Consider the following 26,708-nt stretch of genomic DNA (forward strand, 5'->3'; position numbering starts at 1 on the left):
TTTTGTATTCCAAAGCAATAATATATTTTAAAATTCAAGGTAAACTATTTGCCATAAGATCACACGTGAAGTAAATCACGTAATGGTTTAAACTATTTTGTTCTTTTTACACAAGAATGTTTTCGAAAAGAAATACTTTAAATTAAGGTAGTAAAAGTCTATTCAAATACTTTATTAATAATGTTGACAAAAATCAGTTGACGGTTGTAATTAAGCTTTCATCATTTTATTATGAAATGTTTGTATACTTTAATACCACAAAAACTATCAAAACATATTGTTTTCTAGCTCGTAATAATTTTCTTAAAATAACGAAAACACACGACCAGCTACTATTTTAAAATTCCTTTTCTAAAACAACCATTCTTTTTTAATTGGAATGTACTTCAAGAGCTGGACTGCCTTTTTATTTTTTGTATTCAAATTTAACTAATTATATAAATTGTATCTAAAAATCTAGATTCATTAACATTGTTAATGTTTTTATACATACACGCAAACCAAATAAACAAAATTTGCTTGTTCTATTTTCATATAACCTAATTGGATGAAAAAAAAAACAAATGATATAAACGGTTTGAGTTTGAACCTTTCGTTTTTCCGTTGTTGATCTACATAGCCTATTTTACTGCACAAAAGTTTGTGTTTTTATTTACAGAAATGATATAGAAGTAAGATTCCATTAACTCAATCATTTGAAGACCTGGTGTTAAATCTGGTTGTTATATTAGTTATTTTTAAGTGAGTTCTCTATGTAGGATGCTTAGATTATTTAAGATAATCTCCATTAACAACTTCCAGCTAAATTTTGTCTATCGGATTCTAAAAGAAAACCCCTTTTCTATAGTAATATAAGACTACTTGAATATAAAGTATTATAGTATTTTTTCTTCTTTCCAAATCTCAAAATCTAAAACATACAGCAAGCTTCCCAAAATCAAGTTAAACAAAATCTAAATTGAAAATCAAGTGAAATTGTTTTCAGTCAGGGTTCAATTATTCGATCGATTTCATAACTTCGAATACTTTTCAAAATCACTTCAAATGAAATTAAAGAAGCTGTCATGTATCACAACAGTCAATAAACAATTTTGGTCATGTCATAATTTGTATAATTTCTTATGTTATTATTTGTTCTGCGATTTTTTATAAAATAAATATAAAATATATTTGCACTATGTTAATGCTTATTAACTGCAAATTTGCGGATCGTTGCGATAAATTGTTTCTTAATAACGGTTGGGAAATACTCCGGTATCGAAGTAAAATGTCTGAATGGGTCTTAACATTTTTGAAAGAATTTTGTTTCTGGCATATAGAAGATATTTAGTGTGTTGAAAATCGTTTTCTTTGTCACTTTCTTAAAACACAAAGCGGAAGCTGCAACTTCTCATGAATCAATTAAACTTAATTGAAAACTTAAGGTTTGTTTTCTTTTCTTTTGTAGTATTTAAATCACATCAGCTTACTCTCTTCGAATTCAAATAACTTGAAAATTACAAACATCGAAGTATAGAACACGAAAATTCACTACGCTTTAAGTTCGCAAGACACCAATTTATATTGTGAATCAATTTCAGTAAATCAATAATGAAGGAAATTTTAATTAATTTACTGTTAAAAATGCTTTTTCTTAATTTTGAGGCTATCAATTAAACCTCAAAAATCAAAATATAGAGTAGTACGGAAAAAATCTTCATAAAATCATTACACCGTAAAACCGCATCTCCCAAACTGTTCATAAAAAAATTAGAAAATGTTTTAAACACGGTTTCGTGCTAAGTCTCTGACTCGAAATTAATATGTACATAAAGCCCAAAGTAACTGCTCGCGTACACTAAAACCGAATTATCGGCCGATATCGGGTCGGAACAATTTGGACGACCGTCTCGGACGTTCGACTGCATACACTGCTTCCGTCCGCGGACGATATCGGGCTGGAGTCTGAATGTGTGAAGCTTGGATGTAAAAAAATATTTGTTCGTCGATGTGTATAGGTTAATGAAATATTTATGCAAAGAAAAGATTTGAAGATTTGAAATTACAACCCATCAAATGGTTCAATATTTTTTTCATAAACGTTCCAAATCTTTGAGAATCAAAACGTTTATTTTGATTTATAGGCACCGATTTTTCATAGTTTTTTATGTTGACTTGGGTATCTCAGGTCGGGATTCTGTTGAGGTTCCCGGCTGCGATTACGGCGGGGAAGCAGGCTTTAATACATTTGGCTGAAACTTCACTTCGGCCCATAGCTTTTTAGCAATGTCTCTGATGTTATAAGTTTTTTGAAAATTTATCCCAGAGGTGGCCTGTTATGAATACAAATACAAGTAATTAATTTTTCGTAAATTTTTTTAATATTTTTTTTCGTGAATTTTATGGTATGAATTGACCCGACAACGGACGAAAAATCCAAACATGTTCAGATTAAGTCGGTTGATTGGTTACTATCGGGCGTCATCGGACGTTGCCGCTTTTAGTGGTGCACGCGCTTTCTTTCCTTTCTAATGTTTGGCTCGATCGGCCAAGTTCGGCCGGCAACGCCTGAGCGAAATTCGACTGATGACGGATTAGGTGTACACGAGCAATGGAGTTTTTTTTTGGAGAAAATAGAATGATACTTACTTAATCCAAAAATGGTTGTAAACAAATTTCATGTAATTTTGTATAAATAAAAGTATTCAGTTAATTTGTTTTTATCAACATTTCTTCTCCACGTTTATTCCAATGAAAAAAGCAGGCCACTGTCATTATCATTATTTAAGAAATCCACCAGAGCTGTGCTTTGTGTGGATTTTATTTTGTATAAATATTGGAATTATTTTTGTTCTTCTATTTCAATTCAACAACACATATATTGGAGACACTTGAGAAGACACACATTTTTTGTGGAACATAATTATTCTCTTCGTTTTTGTTTTTTGTTTGTAATTTATTTTATTTTTAGTTTAATTTTCTTCTCCTGACTTAAATAATTGAATTTACTTTCGTTTGTTTATATTTTGTTTGATTACAATAAAAAAAGGAATTGATTTTGTTGCAGCATTTTGTTTGTTGTTGTGATTGTTTTTGTTTTTTTTTTTGTTGCATTATTTGTAAGCAATGAAAAAAATTAAATTAATGATAATTATTGTAATTGTAATAGCAATAATAATAAAAAATAATAATTATAATTAAACATCAATAACAAAAGTGTTAGCTAAAATTTATCCTGAAATATGAACAAATTATTGGTTGCTGCAACAGCTATTATATTTTCTAGTGGATGCCATGCTGTATGTAGTATTTTCTTGTTAAAATCCAAGCAATCTACGCTGATCTCGTCCTTTTTTCGTTTACCACCAGTGCAAACTTTACGGGGTTTTAACACGGTTTTTGGTTTTATTATATCCCTAGATGCTTCTAGTGTAACATCTTTTTTAGTGGTGCGGTCGAATACACGGAAAAAATTATTGTAACTTCCAGTCATAATCGACGTGTCGTTACCGTTCCAGCAGCACTCGAATTTATCAAAAATGCAATCATTTTCATAGAGGGAGCATAATTTTGCTCTAAGATATTCATGAACCTAAAAATTAATAAAAAATATTATTATACAATTAAGAAGAAAAAATACACAAATAATATATATTAAATAAACTGTATTTTGAATTGATTTTGTTTCATGACAACAATATACAAATCGCAAGAACGTCAAATGGAGTTTAAGACTTTAGAAAATCTTATTTTTAACTTTTAAAATCATTAGATATTTAAAAAATATATATGAATACGCAATGAAAAATATAGATAAATTAATGCAATATATTTATTTGTAAAAAGGATATTAATTTGGCAGTGTTTACCCCTGGAAAAGGAGTGTTTACAAAAAGAGATGCCTGGACATATACAGTGATGGAAAAAATAACAGAAACAATACAAAAATTAGGCAAAATTCTTAACTATCATCTTTGTGTCTCTTTTGATCTTCTGTTTAAAAAAATAAAGACAAATTTGTTCAAATAAGATGGAAAAAATTATGTCTGACGATCAAGGAACTTTAATTTCAATCCCAAATACAAGCAGATGATACCATCTGAAACTATGCCAATTTTTTGAAATAAATGAAAAACATTTACTGTGGACTAAATTTGGACTCTAAGCCTCGACATGATGCCTATTGCCGAAAGGACATGCTAAAAATGAGGATTCACGCAAGACAATGAACCGAAGCACTCATAAAAGTTGTGGAAAGATTATAATTTTTATAATACAATATACTTAAATGAAACAGCAGGACTACAGACAAGGACATCATACATTTATAAACAAAAAAATTGATGGTTAATTCTATTTTGAAAGATGCAATTATGCACCCTAAATTAAATGTGCAACGACCATGTACTTAAGAACTAGCAACAATTTTAACCATTTAATAATTCTATTAAAATATAAGTTTGTTGTTACTATTGTTTTTTTTTTGGCAAATTAGTTGGAACGACTTCGAGATTTTTTATAATTATTTCCTTTTGTTTAAGTTTAATAATTTGATATGATATTTTTTTCCTTAAGTATGGAGAGCTGTAAGTTATTTTATTACTTGCATCTAACGGTCTTTCGTTTTCATATAAGAGACTTTTAGCTTGAAGTTATACTCTACTTTTCAAGTGAAAACACATTATTTCAACTTTCTGGATATTGTGTTCATAAAAATAGCAATGGTTTTGATTTTATAATTAAAAAGTGTTTTAAAAAATTATTTTTTTTTATTCTTCGGTAAGTAAATATTTTAATATTTAAAGTTAAAAGTATTTGTAACATACTAGCATATACAAAATTAATAAATATTAGTTTAAAAATAAACAATGGGACGGTCAAGACACTGCACCGAAGAAATTCGAAAACTTATTAGAAAACTGCGTTTGGAGGGAAAAACCTACCAAAATATTCAAGACATCCAAAGCTGGTCAGTAACGCCTTAAAATGGCAAAATAAACTGAAAACGCTAGGCCCAAAAAGGATGACTACTGAAAGAACTGACAAAAAAAATATCCAGTTAGCAAAACAGAATCCTTTCATAGGCTCTAGGAAAATAAGAAATGGACTTCAACTGTCTGTTAACCCTGTCACAATACGAAGACGTCTTTTATAAGCGAAGTTACCAGCCCCAAGTCCACGCAAGCTACCATTCTTGACGAAACGGCATGTGGACAAGAGAATGGAGTTTGTTAAAGCGCATATAAATGCAATGTTCTGTGGAGCGATGAAAGCAAAGTCTCCCTTTTTGGGTACAAGGGTCGTCGGGAATATGTGACAAGACCCTAAAATGTAGCAATTGATCCACGCTACACTACAAAAACAGTGAAGCATGGTGGAGGAAAAATAATGATAGGGCTTGCTTTTCATACTACGGGGTCGGGCATATTTATCCTATCGGGGGTATGTAACCGACTATCTAAAAATTCTCGAGGAGGTTATGTTACCCTATGCTAAAGAGGAAATGCCGTTTGTTTGGGTATACCAACAAGACTATGACCCAAAGCATACGTCAAAAAATGCAAAATCATGGTTTGCGCAGAAGAAGTTATCCGTTGTGGAGGGGCCACTCAATCCCCCTACCTTAACCCCATCGAAAATTTGTGGGGGGATGTTAAGAACGCAGTTCATAAAGCATAACCCGAGAATTAGAAAGAAGTGTGGGAAGCAGTGTGTGATTCGTGGAAAGCAATACCAGTCTCAAGTTTTAGTGGACTCGATGCCACGTAGATGCAGTCATTAAAAACAATGGTTATGCAACAAAGTACTAATTGTAAGCTAAAATTATTTGTATAATTTCATGATACAGTACTTTGTCATGCACTGCTATTTTTATGAACAGACATATATTTAAAAAACGGTTTTTACTGTGACTAAGCTAACGGTAAAAAATCGATAATACTTATTTTGTTATTATAAATAAAATATTTTAGTCGTACGGCACATTCCGTTTTAAAATTACCATTGAATTTGGCACAGGAAGATTCGCCCATCTGTAATTTTAGTGAAAATAGTTCACGAGGTACGATGCTGCGAGAATGCAAGCTTTTAGTGTGGGATGAAAGTACAATGTCTCACAAGGCTATAGTAGCTTCGAACCGGACCCTCTAGGACTTGCGAGATAGTACATATATAATGGGAGGCATGTTAGTTTTATTGGCTGGTAATTTCCGTCAAACCCTCCCAGTGATTCAAAGGGGGACACCAGCAGATGAAATTCAAGCGTGCATTAAATCATCAAGCTTATGGCCGACAGTTGAAAAACTCCGCCTGAAAACGAATATGAGAGTGCATCTTCATAATGACGTGGATTCAGGACTTTACGCAGAAATGTTGTTGAAAATTGGTGATGGTTGTTTAGACGTTGACGCTGAAGGGTACATATCACTGTCAAGAGAATTTTGTAATTTAGTAGAAAGTGATGTGGATCTCATTGCTAATGTTTTTCCGGAATTGCAACAAAATTTGTGTAGTGATCAGTGGTTGTGTGCAAGAGCAATATTAGCACCAAGAAATGAAATTGTAAATATGATCAACACTAACATTTTAAACGAGGTTCTAGGAGAAATGAAGGAATATTTGTCAATAGATACAATTATGGATACGGAACTAAGTATGTACTTCATATCCTGTGGAGTTTTTAAATTTACTTGAACTATCGGGTGTACCGTCACATAAAATTCAATTGAAACTAAATGTACCAGTAATGCTTATGCGAAATCTAGATGCTCCTCGGCTATGTAATGGAACAAAGCTTCGGATAACAAAATTGGGACAGAACATACTTGGTGCTACTATTTTAACAGGTGTCGGTAAGGGAAATAGTGTTATAATACCTCGGATACCAATTATTCCCACTGACCTTCCATTCCAATTTAAAAGGGTTCAGTTTCCCGTCAAGCTTAGCTTTGCTGTTACTATAAACAAGGTACAAGGACAAACATTATTATAACCCATGCTTCTCTCATGGTCAACTTTATGTAGCCTGTTCACGTGTATCTAATGCCCGGAATTTACACATATTTGCACCCAATTAATACTTTGTATTTTATTTTTTTAAATTGTTAGAATTCAGAGTTATTTACTTTTGTTACGGTGAAATTTATTTTAACATTTGTTGTTGCATTTCAATAAGCATATATTAAGGTGTTGAAACTTCCATTGTCTGTAGTAATTTTTAAAAATTGTTGATCTCAGCCAAGCAATAAAATTTAGTTATTATATTGATTAATTTCTACTATTATACCCTTACCCTTTATCTCTCATACTTATTTAATTTCTCCACTGCGGGCGAAGCCGCGGGTAAAAAAAAAATATTTTAGTTTGTTATTAGAAGGTTAATGAAATATATTATAACGTTGATATTGAAGGCCTTTTTGTTTTATTTGGAGAGCACTGCTATTTTTATAAACACAACTGTAGGGTCATTAGTATTTCGGTTTCGAAAGTGAAACTAAATAGAAAAACAGTTTTTATGAACATTTTGGACTTTGCCATTAAGTGAGAAAAACAATTCGAAATGAGATTATTTTGATGTAATTATTAACTAGTGACATTTCGGGCAGTAAAGAAAATGATTTTCCAAAAACAGCTGTTTATATCCGATTGTATCTACGGCAGTGTGTATGGGTAGAAGGCTTCAAATTACGCAATTGATATATTGATAAATTCAGATCATAAGCACAAGCTATTCCGACAGTGAAATTCCGAAGGAAGTTTTTGTAGTCAGTCCAATTTTTTTAAGAAAAAACGAGCACATCAACAGAATTGAAGTTTCTTTCGAACAAAGAAATATATTTGACTTCAAATTTTGTTTATCTTACATAAAATATTATTTATTTTTTCTCAAACTTTAAAAAAAATACACAGTCGGACAAGAATGGGAACTTATCAGTGTCGCATTTCAGCCTCTTTTTATAATATGAACTGCATTGTGCTTCAATTGAAGGTTGAATTGTTTAAAAACATCTGAAATGTGTGTGGTTGGTCGAAATGCGACAGTGATTAGTTACGAGTTACTGTTATTTTTGTGTAAGGCAGTAAAGCATCTTGCACATGAGCTACGAACTACGACCTGCCAGCTGTGGATGTTTCTTTCACATGGACTTTATTTCTAATCGCAGACAGCGACGAATTGAATTACCCTTTTCTCCACATTTTCCTCAGCCATGATGGTATAAATTTGAGGTTATGAAGCGAGCGAAACAATTTAAGAAATGTGGATGTGGATGGTATGTGGAACGCGAATAGAGTTTGACAGTTCGTAGCAACCACACTGCAGTTCGTTACTACCAAACTGATTTGACAAATTTTTAGAGAACAAAATGCAAATTCTATTATCCTAACATTATTGTCAATTGTTTTATTAAAATTTAAATTTGTTTGATTGAAATTGACTTTTTGAAATGTGAAAAATCACGTTTCTTCGATTTGTTCATTCGTTGTTAGCTCTCATGTGCAAGGCCTTTAAGTTATTGCTTTTTTAGTTTCTACTAAGTAATACCGTCTCCGTAAAAACAGATATATTCCGTTTATACATAAGAAAGTTTTAAATGCGTTGTTGAAATTAAAATAGTATTACTGCTTATAAATAAAAATATAAAAGAAAAAATCATGGACGACTTATTGGGGAAGTTAATCTCTGCATTCGTTTTGCAAACGAGATAATACATGATATGTTTTTACGTGTACGAAAATCAGATTATTGTTAACTGAATGTTGAAAATTAATGAAAATAATATTTTTTAAAACAAAATATGACCTACATGCCCGCATATGAGTTTTCTCAAACTATTAATATAATACTAAGTAAGATAAAGTAATTAATGCCTCAAGCTTCATTCTTTCTTTCTTTTACTTACCGGGTATGTTTCAATCGGTTTTGTTTCCATATGCAAATCCCAAACTTTAATGCTTAAATAATCTCTTGAGATCATATATCTTCCGGAATTACTTAACTTAACGTCACTAATCGAACTTATTATCTCACTGAAGAAGCTTCGATTGGTAGGATTTTCCGGTTCCTCAAATTGTTTGCTATGCCTATCGCATAACGCCGATGATCGCATATCACAAAGACGAATTGTGCCCTTACTACTTGAGTACACGAATACATTGCATTCGGTTGGATGAAATTCGGCAGCTGTTATAACTTCTGTTAATTCCTCCATATTGGTTGGCTTAATATCCACAATATTGAAACTCTGATCGGTTATCTCTAAATTCCAAAGATTGATTCTCAAATCATCGGCTGAGAGATACGTCTCTTGGTCAGAATTAACAGATATCGAATTAATGTGATAGGTGTGTGCATTGGCGAAGATGCGTCGTGGAGACGCCTCTACCATCAGAGGAATATGCTTAACTGAAGGAACTCGTAAGGCTGTTATACACGTTGGATCTTTAATAAGACCATTCTCTTCTTTTGTATTGTAACCCTCAAAAGATTTATCACGCTCAGATACCTTCCAAAGTTTGACGGTCTTATCATTTGTTGACAGCAGGAAATGTGCAGGATTTTTTCTTCGAAGCCATCGAATCTTATTAATTTTTTCTTCGATTTCTAGCGATTTCAGGTAATCGAATTCGGGTTCATGCGATTGAAAAGTTGAATAGACATTATATTCACCGCGACGGGGTAATGATGATTTCGATGTCGGATCCCTCTATATTATTGCGCAAATATATATTTAAAATTTTTATGAACATCAAAAAATTTTTATTGTAACCAACCTGAAATATAACAACGCGACCTCCCTTGTCGCCAGTGGCGAGCAGCTCGCCATCGTGGTTGAATTCAACACAGGAGATGATGTCAGCATCTGTAACATCATCATCTAAGGCTCCCTTGATTTGTGAGAAGCACCAAGATGCTTCGCCATTACCTAAAAATAAATAAAAATTATACAAATTTATTCTAAATAAAACAATAATCCGATAGGATAATTTAGCAGATACGGTAGTTTTACAGCTACAACATAAAACATCGCGGTTATAAGGAGAATATAATTAAACAGATATTTGTCGAGTGCTATTGGGTAAGTGAGCAAAAGCAGTCAAACGGTTCTTATCGAGTAAAGAAAAACTTCTTATTCTAATTTTGGTGGTACATATGTTCTAATAGCCGCTGGAGAAGATGGCTCGATTTGGTTAGAAGCATGCACTTACTTATCTGTAAGATATAATCAAAAGAAAGCATGCCCGATAAATGGAACCTCAGAATTGTTTGCTGGATATTCAAAAAAGACCAAAAAAATCTTCCCTGCCGTAATATTTGAGCGTCTAAATCCCATCGCCAACAACCTGATATGTTCTTATCAGTGTGGTTTTAGACCAGGAAAGTCCACAGTCGATCAAATATTCAGATAAACGCAGATCCTGGACAAACCCAAGAAAATCAAATTGACCACCATCTCTTAATCGATTTAAAGGCCGCAAAATATGACATCATCTACTTCGACTAGCTGTAAAGTGCCATGTTTAGACTTGGTATCCCTGCCAAACTCGTCCGTTTATGCAGAATAGAGAATTCGCACTGCTCCATAAAGGTTGGAAACAACTTAACAGAACCTTTCGAGGTCAAAAAAAGGCTTTAATCAACGTGATGAGCTGTCATGTGATGTTTTGTAAATCGCCCCTGAAAGAATAGTGCAGAGCTCCAAACACTAGAGGCACTATCTTTCAAAATACATTGACATAATCGGAAGAACTCAGAGTGATGTTAATGGGTCTTTTGTGTGTATTGAGACAGAGGCGGCAAAAATGGGTTTAACGGGTAATGAGGGCAAAACAAAGTACCTGCAGTCATCAAGAAAGGATCTACAACACAAACGTCTCGGTCAAAACGTCACAATCGACAGAAGTTAATTTAATAAGGTAAGGACTTCGTCTACCTAAGTGCGCAACTGGAGACATCTAGCTAGGGACCGAGCAAGGTGGATAACGATATTATGAATTTAATTCAGATTACTCTCTAATTAAACTCAACTGTTTTGGGCATTAGTATATCCTCTTTTCCAATATGAACATAAAATAAATAGACGCACTCTATTTCACTTTAACTTTATGTTTTCTTGTAATTATTTTTATTCTAAATACTCATTTATATTTAAAAAAATTAGCTACGATTTAGTAACTTAACAGATCTTTGCCCGTCAACAAAAAACATTCTCAACGTTTAATTGTAAAATTAACAGATTCAGCTTATAAATGACCATTGATTAGTAGATATTTGTGTAAGAAATTATTTTATTGTAAATTGAATAGTTATGTATCTTTGTATAAGAACGTATGTATGTACATACGTAATCAGAAATCGAGAGAAATAAAACATGATCATATGACACGAGCAAACTTAAACAAATATAAACTAACAAATTTAAATGTATGTGTATGTACATATGTGAATACATGAACATCAACAAATAAGGTTCTTTTTTACTTCTTTTATTGGGAATAATTGGAAAAATAAGTACATATATTGAATTTTAACAGCAAAAAGTTAAATCTTTCATTCAATCACGTAAATGGTAAGGTTTATATTCAAAATATGTGTTTTTTATAAACATTGGGTCTAATTCTTACTTCATTGATGCTTAATTTAATCAGTCATCATGTTTATACATTTTTAGCCTAATTAAAGTAGCCTTTTCGCATGCAGAAGCTTACAAAGGGTGTTGCTAGACGCCCCTTTTCATTTCATACCAAACTTAATCGTGTACACTCTTGGCTAAGGCTGCATAGTTAAATGACCCTATCTGAATAAAGGTTTGATCATTGTGTAGTATTGTTATTAATTAGAGTGATTGATATTTTATAGATCTAATATTCAAGTAGGGAGTTAGGAACATTTCTAGTATGTATGTATTTAATAAAATGATTACTTTGTTTGGCAACTAGGAAAAATAAGATTTGTCGACTTATGTTAAAATTGAGTTAATTTGTGTGTTATTATTACTTATTACCTATAAAACTAAAACAAAACACCAAAAGGACACAAACTATAAAACCTGCTAAAGTGGCCTATAAAGGAAGGTAAAGTTGCTCCCACGAAAATGTTTAGAAGTAGTAGAACTTAATTATCATTTTATCATTTAAGCTTATATTAAGTTTAAATAAAAAAAATCGCGAAACGATTCAGTCCATTACATAATATAACGGTTGAAAACCTGAATAGGATTCATAACTTGAGCAGACAATTAAAATAAAAGGAGCTGGAGAAGTAAAAACCTATATTTTAGGCCAAGCAACTAAAATCCCTTTTTATCTTTATCTCTTAAGATTTTTTTGAAAAAAACCACGACAAAAGAAGTCAAAAACGAAACCATCAGAAGAACCATCACATCGGATTAATGACCAAAATAGCATTGCAGCCTTTGCTCAAAAGAACTTTATAAACATTGAATACCTTAAGATGTGCCTTCAAAAAGAATGATAAAAAATAAGTCCTATTTTGGGCTACTTAAAATAAAAACATGTTTAAATGTCATATACAGTGCTTCTAAAGTTTTACACTCCTCATACATTTCTTTAGAGAAAATTAATTGTCAAAATGCCACTGTATATCTCAATAATTTCAATTTTGGTCAACTTCTCATTGTCAAGAAAATCAAGCTGGCCTATTGTTTTTAAAATCAACAATATTTGTATTAAAGATTATGTTTTACAGCCCTTTTACTTGAATTTTCACTTATCATTACTTTGGTATTCATTCGAAGTGATTCTGTGTATTTCGGTAACGTCGGTTATACTGCACGGTATTCTTCTATTCACGCAGCGGATTTTTCATTTGAAGTCTGGTTTGTTAATTTTTGTAAGCAAAATGCAAGTGAAAACTAATTTATTGCTAAATTTAGAATATTTGTTTTATAAATAAAAGAATATTAACATTTTTAGGGAAAGGAACACTTTTTAATCTGTCTCCAAAGCTCTCTGTTTGAGGATTCTCTTATTCCTCTGCTTACGATTGGAATAAAAAGTCAAATACTGCCCATTTCCAAAAATTACACAAATTATTCTGTTTAGTTGGATTGATTAAACTTAATTTTTGTATAAATCAAAACAATTTATCCAACATTCCAAAGATTTTTACATGAACAGCTGTTTATTTGAATGTCAAATTGGTTTTGGGATAATGTAGTTCACCCGATGGATAGCAGAATGCAAAGGCACAGTGAAAGGGAATCGAATGGTTGAACCGAATATAAGATCCACGTGAATAGCAGAATAGGGCTGTTAGAATGACTAGAATTATTTATTTGTCTTTCAAATAATCATTTAAACATTTTTGTTCGATAAAATAAACACAAACAATGTGTTCGAACAATACCACAAGTCATGAAAACAAGTATTTTCTCTTTCCAACTTCGTGGTTTTTTGTTTGCTAGGTCTACCCTGACCTGATAAATTGAATTCAAAAAAGAAAATATGTATTTAACAAAAATGTATATAGCTTTTTTCTTTGCAGGTCAAATATCTACTAAGCAATGACATTGCAGCTGACTAATAAAGTTTTTGTTTATTATTGCTTTACATGTACAACCACGCTCACTTTAATGAATTGGTTTCCTCTTGAAAGGTACAGAATCGGTCAACAAGGTAACAGAATTCAATAGAATCCTAGGTATGAGTGTATGAATTATTATGTCAATATTTATGTCTATATTTGAGTGAATGCACTGTTCGATTACAAGGAACTCTCTTGGTTCAGCTGCAATACTTTCAAAAAGAAACAACAAATACACACGCCAGGAATTACTTTATACATAATTGGAATCTTTAAACAATCATGTATGGTCCTTTCCGGATTCATTAAATTGCAAGTTTTTAAATATATACAATTTAAAACAGTATTGCATACGTATCTAACTATCTAACAGCATATATAGTATAGATTTATGTTTATTCCAAAGCATTCTATTGATTTTGACATTTTTTATATCATTGGTAAATTTATACTTCTATTGTTTATAACAATAAATTATATATCCAACCATTTTCAAGAAATGGTTTAATTAATTTGTCCCTAAAATGGATTGATTTAATCCCATATCTTTTAGTTTTGACTTTTCCTTAAAATTCAGTTGTTGTAACAACTGCTACTATTTGCAAACTAATTGTTTATGTGGCTCTAGAAGTCGACCACTCGAGTCGTCTTGGTTTTAAAACAACTAATAGTTTGTTTATTCAAAAGGTAAAGTAATCGACATTAAATCAATTGATTTCGACCGGGAACCAAATGTTTTGGGTCTAAAGAAATGTGATTTGAATGACCTATTTATTTGTAAATATTAAAAATGGTCACCGTACAGTTTTATTGGATAGTTTTGGATTCGTATAAGGAAACCAAACGCGAACTTTCAGGCCAGGGTAGTCATTCCGTAATTTTCGAAACGATAATCGTCAAAACGATTATCATTAACGATATCGTCAATAATAAGCTTCACGTAACTTTATCACTATCGTCTCGTTCAATCGTTTTCAGTATAAGTTCGTTGAATGACTAAAATGTCAAAATTAATTCAACGAAAGATAATGCTTCTTCAATAACTTGAAAATGTTATTTAACTTGGTTTTTCTCTATGGGAAATTTGAAAATTTGAAAAAAATAACATGCCAAATATTTTGTGATGTTTGTTGTTATTGTCACCTTTTGTGTTTTCATTTGTTGCCACCGAAGATAAAACTTATATATAAAAATGTTTGTTGTCTGATATTTTTGTAAATCAGCTGCAGTAACAAACCTAATTTTGTCCAAGGGAAGGAAGTGAAGACGCCATTTTACCCACAGGGAACATAACTTGGCTTCAAAAATATTTTTTGTTTCCAGAACTCCTTTAGATTATGATTTGTGCAAGAGAGATACTAAAATCCTTGCCTGTTCCTCGGCCCGGCAACCGTTTGACAAATTTAATGTTTATAATATCATAAAGTCCTCTTTTGCAATTCCAAAACTACAATTGATTTATTTAATTAATTAACAATTAAGAGAGATTACTCATGTTTTGTATATAAAAAAATGCTTACATATGGGTTAGAATAGATAGAAGGTCCCATTCATCTCTTAATTTTCTCCGTAACCGAATTCATTGTATTATTTTGAGTTTTTATATTCATTTTGTAACAAAACTAAACTACACCGAAACTTTTTTACTTCAATTTGCTTAGTTATCAATGGAACGATACCTACTTAGCTATCGTGCAAACGCTAACGTTTTGACGATATCACTTTGGATTTTATCGTCTTACGTGAAATGAGACTGTCGTCGAAACGCTATCGTCTAACGATTATCGTTTTACGGAATGACCCCCCTGATGTTTTTCGTTCTTCTTTATAGCTTCTTGCATAAGCAATAGATGACAAAATGTAGCGATTGGTATGCAGCATTAGCCAAACGTGGTAGAATGGGTTTTACTGTACCATTTCCGGCAAATTCATCTGCCTTACAGTTTCCTGGAATGTCTTTTAAGCTGGGTGCCGGGCCAAAGAACTCCCAAATCCTTTTGTCTTACAACTTTTTGCAATGCAGTATCTACCATCTTGTACATAAAATATATTGGCACAATGGATCTTGAAAAAGACATAACTGAGCATTTATTTATGTTTAAGTTTAAAGCATTCGAACAACACCATTCATTCAATGCATCGATATCTTTTTGTAAGTCTAAGCTATCAGCAATTGACTTAATTGACTTAAAGATTTTCACATCATCCGCAAACATCAGACATTTTGAAAAATGAATCACCGTGGGTAAATCATTTATGAAAAGTAGAAACAACAAGGGTCCAAGGTGACTGCCCTGAGGCACACCAGAGAAATTTCTAATTTTGACAGATAATTAGGATCCAATGTTAACAAACTGAAAGCGATTGCATAAGTAATTACTAATCCATTTAAGGAGTGTTTAGTGAAAACTTAAGAATAAAAACAAACCACTTTGAAGAGATAAGTTGAATATGTAATACAGAGGTTTCGACAAATAAGACGCACATTCTTTTAAAAATTTTGCAGGAATATTATCAGGTCCAAGGCTTAGATAACTATCTAAACCTAAAAATTTATTATAAACCTCTTCTTCAGATATTAATATTGAACCCATATCGATTATTTCAGAGTGATTCATCAAAATATCATTAATTGAAGTATCAACCAAGTTTCATTGAGTTGCAAAAATATTACATTAACACTACACAAAACTATAGTGCTTTGTATAGTGTTGCCATAAACTAGTTAGTTAAATACGGTGATACTAGTGTTGTCCATAGTTAAACTTTTCGCACTTTTTGTGCAACTTTTAATCATGTTTATTTTTTTAAATAAAATACTAAATAAATCCCCTGAAGAAGCTGGAAAACAACTGGCGAAACGTAAGGTAAAACCAAGATGGATTAGATTTATTTTATTATTAATCGCATCCAACTGATTGATCATTAAAGCCCAAGAAACAAAAAAAAATTCTCACAAATTAAACATAATGATCAAATTCCTATTATCATAATTTCTTTTTACAATTTAGATACAGTGAAATAGAAGGTATCTAGATATACATACTGATGCGTTAATTTAGGCACCAAAATTTGAGAACGGTATTCCGTACGATGGTTAAAAACAAGCATTTTTTGTTTAAAATAAGTTGCTTACATTAAAAAAAAACTATCCGCAATTTACAATAATTTAAGCTAAATTTTCTATGTCAATACATTTTGCAAAAATTCGCATAGAAACTCAAAATTTTGATACAAAAAAATGTATGATTGGACCGAAGCTCTTAATTGACTGAATTGATGTAAACAAGCTTACAACTCAAACTTATAAAAAGCTTAAACTCAAACAAATAAAAACTTAAAAGAAAACAAGTTTTAATATTTTTGAATTAATTGCAAACTAAAAAAGCATTTAATTTTCAGAGCATTTAATTTTCAGAGAATTTATAAAGGTTTTGAATGATTAAAGCCTTTAGTTCAGAAATTTTGAAACAAAATGTAATTTTGTTATAATCAAAAATTTGAATGCATCTGTTAGTTTTTGAAAACCTATTGGCCTAAACATTAGCAACTTAAATTACCTCCATCTTTATGTCATTCAATAATTAATAATTTAAACTAATCATGTTAATTTTTTTTCGAAAATGTAATACATTATTATGTATGACCTTCTGAACAGACCACAAGAGCAAATAGTTTTCAAAACGGTTTATTAAATATGACTTTAATGTGCGGTAAATCCAATTTTTTGTTGGTCAACATAAAAGCAACTTTTCATTGCTAAATTTCTTTTTCTTATTAATATAGAAAAGTTAGTACGTTAACTACAAAACCTATAGCACATATTAAGGTGTTGGCAAACAAGAGCAGTTGGATATATATATTAGGTGTTATTTAGTTCAAGGACCAAGCTAACTTGTGTTCTTAACTAACTTTTGTTAAATGGCCACAAACAAATACTCTAACAAAATAAAAGAAAACATTATATGAGAATATAAAATTAGAATAAGTCAAATTGAAATATCGACAAAATATTTCATTTCAAAATCAGTTATTTGTCGATTAATTAAATTTCAAAATTTCTAAAAGTCATTCCAAACGGTTCATTGAGGTGGCAGACCAAGAAAAACAATAAAACGATAGAATAAAATCAGATAAAAAAGACCATTTATTACATCTAGAGAAATAAGAATCCAACTCGACCCAAACCTAAGAACGAGAACAATTTTGAGACGAACTGTTAAAGGTGTACAATCTTTCAAAGCTGTAAGAAAGCTTTTCATTTTAACCAAAAACAAGCTGGCGAGATTAAAATTTGCTCATGACTACCTTTCAAAAATGGAGGAAATCAAGGGTTCCTGGTGTTCGCAGACCAGCCAAAGTGACACTAAAACACGAAGGAGGTAAGGTGTAATGGTGTGAGGATGTTTTTCAGGGCATGGACTGGGACCGCTTCACCAAATAAATAGTACAAGGGATCCTTTTACATACCGTGACATTTTGCAACAACAACCCAAAGCACACGTTCAATACGGCTAAGACGTGGTTTCACGAAAACCAGATTTACATGTTACAATAGCCAGCACTGTCCCCAGATCTCAACCTCATAGAAAATCAATGGTAAATTGTAGATCCACGAATTGTAAGGGCTAATTGCAAAAATAAAAATGGCATGCTTGATCCAATTAAAATGGCTTGGGAAAGTATCCCAAACAGCATAGTAACAATTTAATTGACTCCATGCCTCGAATATGCGTTGAACCAATTAAAAACCAGGCGTTTGCTCTCAAATACTTGCAACATTTTAGTAAGAAGAAAAAATATATGCATTTTATAAAAGTTTCTTTTGCTTTGACCAACCTAATATTGAACTAATTGTTCTAACTGTGCTATATTTATTGAACTATTACAAAAACAATTTTATTTTATTTTGCATTATAAACTATTAATATTTATTAAAATTTTAAACACAAAAATCTACAACAATTGAACCCTACATTTATGATTTAATTATATAATGATGGAATTTGTTCAGGCCAACACTGTATACCTATAACATATAGGCTCAATTGCGGGCAATATGTAGACCAAAATGCCTATTCTCCTTTATTATTAAAAAACAGACTTCTGACATTCTAAACCGGTAGGTATTAAAGTTTATGGTATAATAGTTTATTGTTAATATAGCGGATTTTTTTAATGTTTGTTTTTATTTGCAAAAAAAACCCAAAAAACGGGGTAAAATAGAAAAAAAAATCTTATTTTTGACCCATCTATAAAAAAAAACTATTACCTATGTATTTTTGGCGCCTAAGTATAGCAGTAGATTTGTTTATTTTGTTTTTTTTTTATTATTATTTTCTTTTCATTCTTAAAGTTCAAGTTTTTCTAAATTAAATCAAAAAGACGCATAATACAGACAGATTTTTTAAAACTTTGAAATTAATTAAAGATTCCAATAGATATGTTGCACTTTGACAGATGGCGTGAGTTACGGTCAAACAGTTGCTTGAATGATTAAAATTAAAAATAATTTTAAGCTAAATAATGGCTCATTATATTTGCCTACAAATATGTAAATAAATAGGTTTAAAACAAATAAGACAGTGCATAATGGACATAACAGCTTGGGTTCTACTACCAATATTCACATTCATTGCGCATCATGTACCTACATTGCACTTTAATAGGTACTTCCATAAAAGAATGTGTGGTTGGGATTGTTCCTAGTGACTAAGCCGAGCCATTTTGTGACTGAGATCGATCAAATCAATTGGTTTTTCAACAAATCAAAAATCCAAATAACTTCAAATGCCTCCAGAGTTCAATCACACGTGTCAGAATGCCCCGGTTATGTATGGCCATGGCCAGCTGCAATATAACCTACTTAAAATTGTTTGTTATAAAAAAATACTGAATAAGAATTTTGGTAGCCCATAGAATTGTTTCATTATCGCTTAGAAAATATGCAACTCGCAGATTCAATAGGAAAAATCATTTCTAAAATGAATGACTCCAAAAACCTCTAATTATACTTTCTTACTCTGCAGCGTAAATAAAAAAAAAACTATTTCAAATTCGTAAGACTCTTACAACCCTTTAAACATAAACCTGCAATCCAGCATGGTCAAAGAAACCCACACAGTTAAATATTATTCTTATGTTGGTAGGCAAGGGTAAAGCTTCGTTAAACATTAACAATTAAAACTGAAAACATGGATAAATCATAAATGAACTCAACTCTAATAGCATTGGATCCATAGCAAAACCACACCAAAAAGGAACAACAAATAAGTAGAAGTATTTCAAAGACTACGTATAGAAGTAGAACAGCGGCGAATGATCTGCGTTTCGTCATGAAAGTGAAATTGATTCCACCTATCACTCACCCCCAACAAATACCATGGAATCTTCAGAAATATCGATACCGATTACTGGAACCTAAGTCACTTTAATAATGCCAAGCTTTCTTTGCCGAAATTCACCAAAATTACTTAACTATACAAAATAAATTCTGATTTTTTTTTTTTTGCACGCGACTAGGTACAGCAGCGGCTTCTTGATTCTACTGCAACACACAACACGACTTAACTTACCGGCCATGTCAAATTAACAGTTCGCACAGTCAGTCGACAGTCGAGTCGCCTCTTTTCCTCTCCAGTCTCCACCTCATAAAACAATCATTCAGCAAACCGGGGGGGTGGCAGCGGAAATGTGACACTGGCTACGCCAGCAGTGGCAGCAGGCAGAGACGCGCTGACTATGGACGGGACGGGCAGAAAACAAAGCAAAAAAAAATAAAATCACTCTCCTCTCCTGGCAGCGGTGAAGACGGCTACGGCAGCTATGGAGATGGAGCAAAAGCCCGAAGCAGTGGCCTTTTCCTTTTTAATTTAAATCTTTCGAAGTTAGGTGTTTCTTTTGTTTCAAAAACAAATCTCAAGCGTCTCTGGCCAAACTAATCTTTTCTTTTTCTTTCTTTCTTTCTTTCTTTAATTCCACAAACCACAACTACTAGTTATTGGAATCAAGCACAAGATCAATACTTCTTTTCAAAGGTTTTATTTTTTTAGTTGTGCTGCTATAAGTTTCTATTCAGTTGTCGATTTTTTCGCGATAAAATTAAGATTCACCAACCAGCCGCCAGGAGGAAGAACATTCGAAACGAGGGGAACGATTCCTTTTTTTCACTTTTTGTTGTATTTCTGCTCCACTACAGTAGTTTAAGCTTTTTCATACCAAATGTTACAAATTATTGGAATAAAATTGTTATTTAATTTGGTATTAAAATTAAAAATATAATTAAAATGTTGAAGGGAATTTTTATTGCAAATTCGCGATTAAAAATGCTGCTCGTTACACACAAATATGCTTGAAGAAAAACACAAACTCACTCTTCGCCTTCACACACACCGCACCGGAGCCGCACACTTTGAAAAATTACACTCGCCGTCGCCAGTCGGCAATCGGCATAATTTTTGATATGAGTTGAAGTGTATTTGTGGGACGTCAACGCATGACGATGCAGTGGTAGCGTATATAGATATGAGTCAGTCATGGCGGGGTTTCACATACACTTTGCAATTTGACATCACTGTGTAATTGTGTGAGTAATGTGTGACTTTTTTGAACGACACCAAGTTTCAGACGAATGTAGTGACACCTAGTTGTGGAGTGAATAAATTTCCAAGTCTTACAGGTGGGTGAATGATAATGTAGTTTACAATAGAGTGTGTGGTATGATGTTTTTCTGTTTGCTTTTCATTGTTAACATAGAGAGATATATTATAAAATAACGTATTATTAAAGCTCCGAGGAAAAATTAAAAAAAAGGCTGGATATTTGACAATAATTAAAAGTGAAACAATAATTTTTGTTGTGAATTCAAAAATGAAGGGAAAATGCTAAAATTGACTCATAAACATGGTTCTTTGGCGCTAAGCATTTAAATTTGTTGATTAGCTTTTTTTAATATACTTCTCAAACCTTAAAAAGTTCATTACAACATTTAGTTTATGCGTATTTCATTTGAGAATATACGGTGACCAATAAATGATTAATTTTATTATGAGAAAAGATTCAAATGGTTTATCTTTGAACACATAATTCAACAACAATTTTTAAATTACATTTTTTCATTATAGAGGGTAGATGGCTATATTGTGTTTCAAATGGTAAGGCAGTGTGAGGCTGTAGTGGAAAGAAAAGAAGCAGACAATTTTTGAAAAGCTAACAGACAAAAGGAAAAAAAGAGATAGATGTATTAACGTTTTATGTCTTGGATCTACATTATTTAATTTTATTTTAGTATAATTACCTATAGGGCGATAATAAAACGCAGCTTATATGAAATAAGACTTAGTTACCTCAATAATCCATGGCTCCCTTTGTTGACTTGGTGGTGACTATAGGACACATTGTTGAATATATTATACAATCTTTTTGCATGAATTATTAAAAGCTCGAGTTAAAATACTGCTAACACTGTTATTATAACAGCACCATGCAAATGAGGTAAATAATTGTATTCATTACTAACAATTTAAGTTTTAATAATAAGTTAGATCTAAATGTTTAATTATAAACGAAATCAATAGTTTACATGCTGCCTTTGGTGAGTTTTTATGTTTTTAAGATTTTTCTTTTAACGATAATGCTCGTGTTCGGTTGCTTTTTTTTTAATAACGGGCACACAAGGGCTTACTAATACCCCTAACATGTTTAAGGTTTAAACACAGTGCGAGTTTTAAGAAAATAGGAAAGGATTAAAGAGGAGATATCGATGCACATTGGTCTTGAAGTTTTGAATATCAAAATGATAGGGAAAAACAGAGCTGGGTAAAGCATTCGACATTCTCAATGTGCAGTTAAAAAAGAATCTCTATACTTGACAGTACGTCCGAAATTGAGCTCAAGGTTAAACTGATGTACATTCCTAGAAGCACGAGTATTACTGCTGGATTGTTTGAGGGGAGAAATGCAACTGGCTAATTCGACAGAACATTGTTTATAAAAATATCGGTAGAACAGCGAAAGGCATAAAACATTGCGGGATGTTTAAGTGACGTAATTGTTTTATTTATAGTTCTATCGCCTTTCAATTTCGAAGCTCTTTTTTGGGATCCCGCCCAAAATACTTAAACTTGTTTTAGGGGCACCTGCCCAAACATGCGAGTTATATTCAAGTTTTGGACGAATGAAGGCTTTGTAAATTACAGCCAGTTCAGAAGGGGTGACAAATTTCTTGCATCGTCGCTTTGGAGGAATCATTCCATAAGAGGTTACTTTGATACATACCGAGTACTGAAAGTTGGAAAGCGGCATTAGGAGTGGGTTACGGTTTAACGACATGAGACAGCATTGAGTTTTCGAAGCATTAAATTCTACACGAGTTTTGATTCCCCATTGTACAATGCTGTCGAGATCAGAACTTAATGAGCTTATCATACGCTGCCGTAAGTTCCACAACCGAAGGACAAGGATGAGAATCTAAAAACGAATATGAAAAGCTGAGGGTACTGTCATCCGCGAAACATGCCTTGAAATATCAATTGCAATAATCTTACTTTCTCCAAAACGATGTAAAGATTTGTTTGACTGTTCGGTGAGATCACCAGTGGACCTATTGGTACGAAAGCCATACTGTAGGTCATTAAGAAGCTTCCGTCCTTTAAGGTATTTCTTGAGCTCATAATTAATCAGCACTTCCATGACCTTGGAAAGAAGGGACGTAAGTGATATTGGCGATAATTAGAGGGAGAGGAGGATTCAACTTTTTTAGGGACAGGCAGGAGAAATGCTATTTACCATCCACTCGGAAAGAGACCTGTAGAGTAGGAAAGATGGAAAAGTTTACGTAGTGGTTTTGCCAGCGATGAAGAACAACTCTTCACATCAATTGGAACCGAGGATGACGTAGACATTTTTACTAGCTGTGGGGCATTGTATAGAGCTGTCAAACTCCGACGTAAACATTTTTTTTTAAATCCGAAAAATCCAGATGGTCAGATTTGATCTTAAATCAAAAATATCAATCAATTTCTATTGCTCCAAGAAGTGAAAAAGAGGGAAATTTGTGTTTTCACAGATCAGAGTCAAGAATAAATTGATTCGTTTTACAAATGGTAACTCACATGAGATACTTTAAACTTATATATCGGATATGTATGTGAGATACCAGGATTGGATAGGTAGCATTATTTGTCAACAGAAGGAAAAACGATAAAAAGATCAATTACGTTATCTAATACAAATTATATTTGTACGTCATTTTTTAATCATTTTTTTTATATGTAGTGTATTTTTAATAATACTAAAATGCATTTTAAATATATGTTCCCATTTTGGTGCTACGAAAACAAAAGCCGAACAATATACAAACGACGCGACAACTAAAAGTAGGCTTTTTTATAATAAACATTTGTTATGTAGAAGCTCAATGTGAGAACTAGGAAAGGGAGAGAGGTTCTGAAAGGAGATGTCGGTGCACATTGGTTTTAAATTCTTGAATATTGCAATGAATGGAAAAGACAGAGCGTGGTAAGGCATTCAACACATTCGCGTAGTACAGCCAAAGAACTAATCTCTATATTTAACAGTGCTTCCTAATAAATTGAACTTGAGGGTATACTGAAGCGGTAGTATTATGGTTGAACTGTTTAAGAGGAGAAATGCAACAAGAGCATAAACCGTTAAACTAACGGTTTAAAAGGGTAAAACAAGAAACTTTACGCAGATGTTCAAGCGTCACCAATCAATTTAAATGCAAAACGTTCAATACTGTGCTAAAGACTTAAGTAAGTTCTAGAAGCACCAGCCCAGAAATGGTAGCTAGACTGAAGCTTTGGACGTATATAAGTCTTGTAAATAACAACTAGATCAGAAGGGGAGACAAATTTCTTGCATCTTCTTAAGAAACACTATGAACATATACATACATATTTAGGTTTTATTAAATAGGGCCAGGTCTAACCTAAATATACATAAGACCCATTGTTTCGTTTATTTCATTGAAATACAAATATATCAGTCGGAATGATCATGAGGCCGACAGTATAAGCAGAGCTAGAAAAATGAAAAAATAATGACGCGTATCCGCACAGGAACTACTGAATACCAGGTTAGAAAAAGTAATCATAACACACTTAGGTTAGGTTGTTACAGCAGTGCAGAAATGCGATTTTTGGGAAAAAATCGACTTCAACAGAATTTCTTTAATCTCAAATTCGAAGAACCAAAGTAAGCCTCTCTGCCAACTTTGTACATAAAACTTATTGTTCTATCCTCGAAAGACTCGACGATAGTTGTATTTAGTAACTACGGCAACTGTTATGCATCGTAACGATCGTAACGAATGTAAAAATAATCTATGTTTTTAAATACAAATTCTATATTACAAACAAGTAGAAGACAAGGCACTATAATGATTGGACGGTTGAATTTTAAATTCGAAATAGCTTTGTAGCCATTAAAAATTGGTATTTTTCCGTTTCTTCCTAGTATTCTTACTTCTATAGTCATCGTGATAATAATAAAACCTTTTTAATATAAAACTTTTGTTTGTGTTCGTTGTAATGAAACAAAAGTACGAAAAGCAGTGATCCTATTCAGATGAGCGGCAGTGTACATGGTATCTTTATGAACACTGCATCAACAAATTTCTCATACAACAACTAAAAAAGTGTTTCTTTTAAGGCGCAGTGTGTATATCTTTGGTTTGAGAAATAATAAGAAGATGTCAAAAAATCGAAACAAAAAATAATTAATTTGCATACAGAGCGCACAATCCAGTGTTAATAGGTATTTAAGGTATATTTAAAAAATTATATTTTAATCCAACTTACCAATATAAATTCTCTTAGTTCCATTAATATTCATAGCTGTATTAATCATATTTCCTATTTTAGTAAAACTAGTTTGCCTTATAAATGTTCGCGGCGGGATAGGTGGTGGTGGAGGTTCTGGTTCAGGTGCAGGACTTTGTCTTCCCCATCTTCCCATTTTGACTTTGTTGTAGGTTTCCAACCACAAGTTGTCAGATTTTACTCTAAAAATTATCAAAAATATTTGTTTTTTAATGCTTTCAAAAATACATTATACAATTAGTTACAACAATACATATTATGCTATTTTTAGAATTAAATAAGACCTCTTTTTGTGAAAATTGTGTTTGTTTCCTATAATCGTCTGCTATAAGTTCCCTTTTCAAAAATTGATCAAATCGAGATTCTCCACCCACTGGATAACTAAGCTAATAGCGACAGATTAGCTGGCACGGATGAACTAATATTAAGCAATTGTAGACAGTTCGCTCTGCTACAGAAAATTGTTGGTCAACGATTGCCTTCTTATTCGAGACCGTAAAATTCGAAGTTGCTATTAAATAATGAATAGAACTCCTTCAAAAACTTGCTCAAACAGTAGTCTTTTCTTTAAAAAAAAAACAGCCAAATAAATATATATGTGTAGCTGCGTTTAAATAGTTTTTTTAAGGGAAAAAATAATAATTTATGCAGAAACACGCGCCACTGCAACATCTTTTTCCTTAAACTTAAAAGATATTCTCAAGCCTCAATTCTAAAAGTTCCATAGCAAAAACCAAAAAGGAAGTATTATAATTTCCATCAACGAATAAATGTAGGCAAAATGTGCCTAGCAATGGACCCTTAAGTCCGTCCTTTCAAAGAATGACAGCAACAACGGCAACACTAACCAAATAATTCGAACTTGAACGACCAACAGCAATAACCAACAAGAACAAAAATCAATCGAACGGTGACGACGAGAAGCTACGAAAGACGAAACGAAAACGCCACCAATTTAAATTGTTATCCTAATCTACTTTTATTAAACTAAATCTATTTTTATTTAAAGTAAATATCGCTATTACTAAACTTAAAACTATTATTATTTAAAAACTAAAAACTAAAGTGAATTAAAACTATATACTATTATTGAACTATTAAAACAAGTGTTTCTTTTGATTTAAGAAAACTTTTATTCCTCTACTAGCCCCCACATAAATATGATAACACTGAATAAATGAGGCTATTTAAATTCATGAAATAGCTTTTATTCTATTGAGCTAGTGATAGAGTTCCAAATCTATAATCCCTTTCTTCAATATTCAGTTCAAAAAAGTATTTCATAAAATGTTCGAACAATTCCTATAAGTTGATCTCAGGGGTCTCAAATTAATCTTTAAGCC

General features: G+C 32.1%; 1 protein-coding gene across 3 annotated transcripts in view; it reads right to left on the reverse strand.

Moving 5' to 3' along the window:
* Positions 1-2,688: 2,688 nt before the first annotated feature.
* LOC129942675 (protein phosphatase PP2A 55 kDa regulatory subunit) overlaps positions 2,689-26,708 on the reverse strand; it is a 32,272-nt gene continuing 8,252 nt past the window's right edge. The window contains exons 2-5 of one of the 3 annotated variants that reach the window (XM_056051715.1): positions 25,345-25,547; positions 9,751-9,902; positions 8,880-9,683; positions 2,689-3,571 (exon numbers count right to left, since the gene is read on the reverse strand). In XM_056051715.1, coding sequence (XP_055907690.1) covers positions 3,203-3,571; positions 8,880-9,683; positions 9,751-9,902; positions 25,345-25,501 — 1,482 coding nt within the window. In that variant the 5' untranslated portion in view covers positions 25,502-25,547 and the 3' untranslated portion in view covers positions 2,689-3,202. Of the gene's footprint in view, positions 3,572-8,879; positions 9,684-9,750; positions 9,903-19,890; positions 20,026-20,097; positions 20,940-25,344; positions 25,548-26,708 lie in introns of those variants that run through there. The other 2 variants (XM_056051717.1, XM_056051716.1) reach the window with 2 other exon arrangements.

This window comes from Eupeodes corollae, chromosome 1, assembly GCF_945859685.1.
Source record: "Eupeodes corollae chromosome 1, idEupCoro1.1, whole genome shotgun sequence".
Lineage (NCBI taxonomy): Eukaryota > Metazoa > Arthropoda > Insecta > Diptera > Syrphidae > Eupeodes > Eupeodes corollae.